The 7,132-nt window shown below is 40.1% G+C and overlaps 1 protein-coding gene across 1 annotated transcript in view; it reads left to right on the forward strand.

Moving 5' to 3' along the window:
• The window catches only part of LOC100354881 (transmembrane protease serine 11E), a 49,210-nt gene extending 42,575 nt beyond the window's left edge, over positions 1-6,635 (forward strand). The window contains exons 9-10 of the mRNA XM_017347522.4: positions 162-304; positions 5,754-6,635. Coding sequence (XP_017203011.3) covers positions 162-304; positions 5,754-5,915 — 305 coding nt within the window. The 3' untranslated portion in view covers positions 5,916-6,635. The remainder of the gene's footprint in view (positions 1-161; positions 305-5,753) is intronic.
• Positions 6,636-7,132: the final 497 nt, after the last annotated feature.

Here is a 7,132-nt window from a genome sequence, read left to right on the forward strand (position 1 = left end):
CAGTTAGTTAGGAAATAATTCTGTTTCCAAACATTATTGCATCTAAAAAGTACATATACTAGGAGTATATATTGTCATCATATTCAATAATTATGGAGGATTTTCTTCAGATTTATAAAATACCTGTACCTATATAGCTGCAAAATCTTTTTCTCCTTTAGGTTTCAGTCAAAATCACCTTCGAGAAGTACAGGTGGATCTTATAGACACTGATACCTGCAATGATCCACAAGTTTATAATGGTGCCATAACTCCTAGAATGCTATGTGCTGGCTCCTTACAAGGCAAAAGAGATGCATGTCAGGTAAGTGGTTTTGCCTACTAGTATGCTGCATGATTTTTTCTTCACTATCTTTAAGGTAATTAAAGATTTATAGGAAGTTGCAAACATACTGCAGAGACATCATATATACATGTCAACCAGGTTATCCCAATAGTTCCATCTCACATAACTATAACGTAACAATATAAAACCTAGGAAACTCAGAGCAGCACAAAGCATGTATCTAGTGCTATGGCATTTTTCTCATACGTTGATTTGTGTAGCCACCACTGCAGTTAATGTGGGGAACTATTCCATCACCACAAATATCTATATGTGTAAGGCTCTCCACCGCACTCCCTACCCTCCAAACATCTGGTACTCACTAATTTGCTCTTCATTTCCATACTTTTGCATTTTCTGCAATGTTACATAATTGAAATCAAACAGTAATATGTTTTAGAATTCTAATTTGATTTTTAAATCTATTTGTGGTTTTGACTATCTCTTTAGAAAAGTTTTAGTGGTTTCTCTGTTATATGACTATGTACAAGGAAACTTACAGTGTTCCTAGAAAACGTGTATTATAAAAAACTGCATGGGGGGGGGGCAGCGTTGTGGCGCAGCGGCTTAACACCCTGGCCTGAAGTGCTGGCATCCCATATGGGCGCTGGTTCTAGTCCTGGCTGCTCCTCTTCCGACCCAGCTCTCTGCTATGGCCTGGGATAACAGTAGAAGACGGCCCAAGTACTTGGGCCCCTGCACCCATGTGGGAGACCCGGAAAAAGCTCCTGGCTCCTGGCTTCAGATCAGCACAGCTCCGGCCATTGCGGTTATCTGGGGAGTGAACCAGCGGATAGAAGACCTCTCTCTCTCTCTACCTCTCTCTGTAACTCTGTCTTTCAAATAAATAAAATAAATCTTTTAAAAAAAACTATGCATGGATAAAAAACTATTCATGGACTTCAAATATTTTTGTACAAAAACAAATTTGTCTTTTAATTCAATTTTTCCATGGTTTATTTTGAAATACAGTCATACATATGTGAACATATATGTGTGTATATAATCTTATCAAAGTCTACTGGCATTTATTTATTTTTTGTAAAGATCTATTTATTTGAGAGGCAGAGTTACAGAGAGAGAGGGAGAGACAAAGAGAAAGGTCTTTCATCTGCTGGTTCAACTCCCCAAATGGCTGTAACGGCCGGAGCTGGGCCAATCTGAAGCCAGGAGCCAGGACTTCTTCTGGGTCTCCTATACGGATACAGGGGCCAAGCACTCGGGCCATCTTTTACTGCTTTCCCAGGCCATAGCAGAGAGCTGGATTGGAAGAGCAGCAGCCAGGACACGAACTGGTGCTCATATGAGATAACAGCACTGTGGGCGGTGGCTTTATTCACTACACCACAGCGCCGACCCCTGACATTTATATTTTACTAGCTTGAGTGGAGTGTTAGAGAGAAAACTTAGCTTCCTTGAAGTCATTTTCTGATTTAATATTGAATATTAACAAGTACTTGTGTGAATATAAATATCTCCCATATATTTTGAGAACCACATCAGACACTGTTTTGCTTCTATTGCCAAACATAACTTTGAAATTCAAGAGGGAAATAAAAGTCTGTTTACTAATAGTTTTGTTATTTTCCATTTCCTGATTTTATAAGATTCCCTTTTTTGAACATATTCTTTGTGTTTTAGAAACTTCCTTTACCCATTCGTTTAGTGTAGGTCTGCTACTGACAACTTCTCTTAGATTTCTTTTGTCTGCAAAAGTATTTCCCTTTCATTTAAGAATCATACTTTTACCAGATATAGAATTTAGGATTAATACTTCTTCTATCACTTAAATCACGGCCTTGTGATTTCTGAGAGGAATCTGCTGTTATTGGAATTGTTTTCTTTCTTTGGGTGGAGTTATTTCTCTCTTGCTATGTTCAAAGGTAGTTTTTTGTTGTTGTTGCTTTCATTAAGCCTGGTTATTTGTCTTGCTGTGGGTTTCTTTGGATTTATCCTGCTTGAGATTTTCTCAGCCTTTTTAATCTGTTGGTTTATGTCCTTTTCCAAAATTGGTGAAATTTGGGGTCATTATTTCTTGGGGTACTTTTTCAGCCACACTTCCTTTTCCCTCTCCTTCAGGGACTTCAGAGCCAGGAATGTTAACTCGTTTCTTTATTCCCAGATGTTCTTGAAGTTTCACTGATATTTTTCCATTCATTTTCTTAAATCGTGCAATTTCTGTCATTCAGTCTTTAAGTTCACTAGTTCTTTCCTCCATCATTTTTATTCTTGTATTATACTCATTTAGTGAGCTTTTAATACTGATTATTATGTTTTTCAGTTCTAAGATTCCCAATTCATTCTTTTATATCTACTTTTTTTTTTCTGAGAATTCTTAACTTTTACCATTTGTTTCAGCATGGTTGTAATTGCTTATGGAACATTATTGGGATGATGCTTTAAATATCTTTCAAATAATTCTTATATTTGTGTCATATTTTTGTCAGTATTTGTTGATGATCTCTGTGGGGAGCAACTGAGACTAGACTAAATTACTGGAACTAGGACTAATTCTATGCATCTGCTCTCCCACAATATGGTGCTGGGGAAGAGTAAACTTCTACGCAGCTGCCTCTCGCGAATTTGACCTGAGCTGCAGGAGCTGATCCTGCTCCTGATTGGAGGAGAGCAGCATGCTTGGCGTGTGGGTAGCAGAGTTGGGATTGGTAGAAGAGGCCTATAAAGGAGGAGAGAGACAATATGCACCAGGAACATCTGAAGGAACACCTGAGCAGCCCCCGAGAGAGCCGGCCGGCGGTGTGCCGCTCTTCCGTGGAAGCAGGGAAAGTGGCAGGGGGAACCGCCCTTCCACGGAGGTGGAGGGGTCGGCAGCCAACCCGGGAAGGACCAGCAGCAAACCTGGGAAGGGCCGAGCAGACAAAAGAACAGCGCAGGGTCTTGTGTCGTTCCTCCGCGAATGGGGGAGCGACAGATCTCTTCTCATTTGATTTGACATTTTCTTGGTTCTTTGTATAGTGAGTGGTTTTCAAATATATCCCTGGAAATTTGAGTATTATGCCAGAGCACTGAAAGTCTTTTTAAAATTTTCCCTTTTGGCAGGCCTCTGCTGTGTTGTGTTGTTTGGGTGAGGGGAGATACAGGAAGGTGCCAGCTCATCCCCAGTGATCTTCCTTTGACACTCAAATTGAGGGCTAGCTCCTCAATACTGCTGCATGAACTCAGAATTTCAGGTTCCCCACCACCTGTCTTCTGATACCACTCTGGCTACAGAACACCTTGTGCACTGACATCAGGGAGCAGTAGTTTTACTACTTGCAATGGTGAAAGTCCTCACTCCCCAGGACATCTCCTCTGACATCACCGTAGTGGGAGGGAGGGTTATGCTTCATTATCAGTGAATGTAGGTAGTTCATGCTCCCTACTTCACCACCACAAGGAAGATAAGAGAGATCTTTATTATTACCTGACAGGCAAGAAAGTCTGGCTCCCCATTCAGCCTACATGGCCTCCAGTCTGGTGCAGGATTGACCTTGTTACAGCCTGGTATGCATGGGAGTTGCCCCACTAAGATTTTGCTGTCATCCTAGCATCCTAGGTTTTTTTTTTTTTTCCTTAACTTCCCAATGTCTGGCTCTTTAACTAGAGAGCTGTTTTGCTTCATTTTGTTTTGTTTTGTTTGCTTGTATTTAATTTTCTATGTGTTAGCAGGTTACCAGGTTGCTAGCTTCTATAGCTCCAAATCCAGAATCTATGACACAAAAATAAAACCCAATATGGTCACTGCCACATCATTCCTTGACCCATGAGGTTCTTAGCCCATCTTCCACTTCCTTCTAGCTCCAGAATGTTTTGATATTTGTTTTATTTCTAATGTCCAGGGTTCTTGTTTGTTTTAACTGTGGTTAGCTTTAGGGGAAAGAAATTAGTAAGTCGATTCCATTTGGGACTGGAATATAGACAACTTTGTGAACTCCAAATTTGCCTCCCAGTAGGAAGGCATGTGCTGTCAACCTTGTGTCTCTGGCAGATATTAACTTATTGACTTCTATGTCTTCATTCATTTGCTGACAAAACCTTAGAGGGAGCCAATAACCGATTCCTTGGGTGTGTCACTAAATACGCCTATAATTATTGTTTTGTATTTGACAGGTACTATCTTTGGTGTGCTTTCTAACTCCCATGTTGCTCCTTGAAATTCCATACTGCTCTGTATGCTCTCCAGTCCAAATCCACAAAATTGTATATTCTTAATTTCTAAAAATGACCTGAAAATTCTTCATATTTTCCCTGTTAAGCTTTTCCCTTTCCTTGGCTCTACTTTGCTGGATTCACTGCCAGCTTCACCACAGCCTTTTCCTAGCTTTTATTTCTGGGTCAGTCCTAACAAAACCTAACTATGTTTTGTTGCTAGAATCACATGAATTGATAAGATAATATGTGATTTAATTAGAGACTTCACAGGGTGCTGAACACATAATGGGCAGTCAACAAGCACAGACCCAGGATCCTGAGGAATAATCAGCTGATACTTTGTTCTTATGACCATATAAAGAAACAGACCTCTGGAGTTTCTAAGATATAAAAGTTTGAATTTGTCATTTTATCTATGTATTTCCTATGTTCTGCTTTGTGCTAGGATAAGCACTTTACATTTATTGTCTTATGTAATTTTCTAAATAATCATCATAGGTAGGTATTATTAGGAGTATTTACAAATAAGTAAATTGAAGGTCTTAGCTTGGAAGGCCCAGAGTGTCTACCTTAATGTCTATGATCCTTATGAGCAATAGTCTTCATTGTAGGTTGGAGGCAGTTTTGTAACACTGATAAGGAGGCACCCTGCACAAAATGTTTATTTTGTCTGATTAGAGTACTTTTCCCCTAAGGAGATGGGGCTTTCAATTTCCATGCACTGAACCCTGGGACTAAGACAATATCCCACATGTGGGTGCTCCTCATCTGTGTGGATAATTGACATATATGGAAGGAATCACTTCTTAGTTCAAATGCCTGATGACTTATTTATTTGAAAGTTACAGTTACACAGAGAGAGAAGGTAAGGTAGAGAGACAGAGAGGGAGAGAGAGAGAGGTCTTCCATCCACTGATTCACTCCCCAATTGGCCACAATGGCCAGAGCTATGATGATCCAAAGCCAGGATCCAGGTGCTTCCTCTGGGTCTCCCATACGGGTGCAGGGGCCCACAGACTTGGGCTATTTTCTACTGCTTTCCCAGGCCATAGCAGAGAGCTGGATCAGAAGTTGAGCAGCTGAGACTCGAACCGGTGCCCAAATGGGATGCCAGCACTGAATGTGGTGCCTTTACCCACTGTGCCACAACGCCGGCCCCAAATGCCTGATGACTTTTATGAAAACTATCATTCTCATTACAATCTCTGCTTGTAAAAATACAAAATTCCTCATTAATTAGCAGAATATGAATTACTAATCTCTCCTGTCTCCACAGGGTGACTCTGGTGGACCGCTGGTTACTTCAGATCCTAGGAACATCTGGTACATTGCTGGGATTGTGAGCTGGGGAGATGAATGCGGGCAACCCAATAAGCCTGGTGTCTATACTAGAGTGACTGCCCTCCGTGACTGGATCACTTCCAAAACTGGCCTTTAAGAGAGAAAAACCCAGTGAAGTGGAATATGCCTTTGTGTGTGGAGGCCGTTTTTAGACATAGAGAATCGAAGAGGAAACCTTGTGATTCACGGGAATCTGATCCATCTCTCCAAAGTGTGTGCTTGATGCATACATATCTCTTCCAGCTCTGCTCCATGCCAGAGCTTCCTGCTTCTACCAGATGGACTCTGTCCCAACCTGCATTTATTTGTTTTCTGGAAGTTTTCATTCTTCAAACTTTTGGCTTTTTGGCATAAATTTTTCATGCATATATTCATCTTCTTAGTTTCTCTCCTTTCAGTAAATTTCTACTTTCAAGGTGTGGCATAAAGAATTAAAGAAAATATATAAAGGAAAAAACTACATTTTTTATGTACACAGAAGTATTATGTGTTTTCTTTTTCTCCCTGTGGAATGTGGAAGATGTTCATAGTCATTATGAAAGGTCAAACAAAGAGACATCAGAATACCAAATACTTCATGATGGAGAATGGGGACTAAAGAAAGGAAATACAGAAAGACGATCTAGCTTTTCCTTCATTTCCAGCCAAACAGCGCTGAGACAAAAGTGAGAAAGACTCTGTTTCCTTGTGACCTACTGCAATCACACATACACTTTGTAATGCACTTGGCCTGGACAAGTTAAAGCAAACAATATTTATTTAACATTGCACTTATGAGGCTGTCCTTATTTAATCACAATAAAATAAATAAATATCTATTTGCTTGACATAATTATATGATAACTCATGAAGAAGGAGAATTTGGGGAAAAGGTTACTAGTTAACTTATTGAAATTCATTTAAGAATCATTGGCATACCTTATGTGGAACGATATCAACAATAATAATTGTGTGATTGGGAATCAGTTTAAAGTATTGAATGAAATGGGACTATTACCGTGTGCCTGTGCATCTAAAGCTTTCCCAAACCATGTGTTCCCGTTTGGCTGTGGTCATGCAGCTGTAGCTCGGACTCAGCCCATAGGCTGAAATGATTGCAGATTCTCTGCTTCTCTTGCCACTGTACACACACGATATTGGTTATATTAGAGGACTCTGGGCTGAGATGGGAAGATGGGACAGGTAAACAACCTGGAAGCTGCCTCCCTGCCACATCCACTTGGACACTGAATTATTAACTTTCTGCACTGGCCACCTTTATGATATTAATTTTGGTAAATTATTAGTGAAATATTAGAGATACAATGTTCAAGT

This window comes from Oryctolagus cuniculus, chromosome 8, assembly GCF_051225735.1.
Source record: "Oryctolagus cuniculus isolate XC-2025 breed Fujian yellow rabbit chromosome 8, ASM5122573v1, whole genome shotgun sequence".
NCBI lineage: Eukaryota > Metazoa > Chordata > Mammalia > Lagomorpha > Leporidae > Oryctolagus > Oryctolagus cuniculus.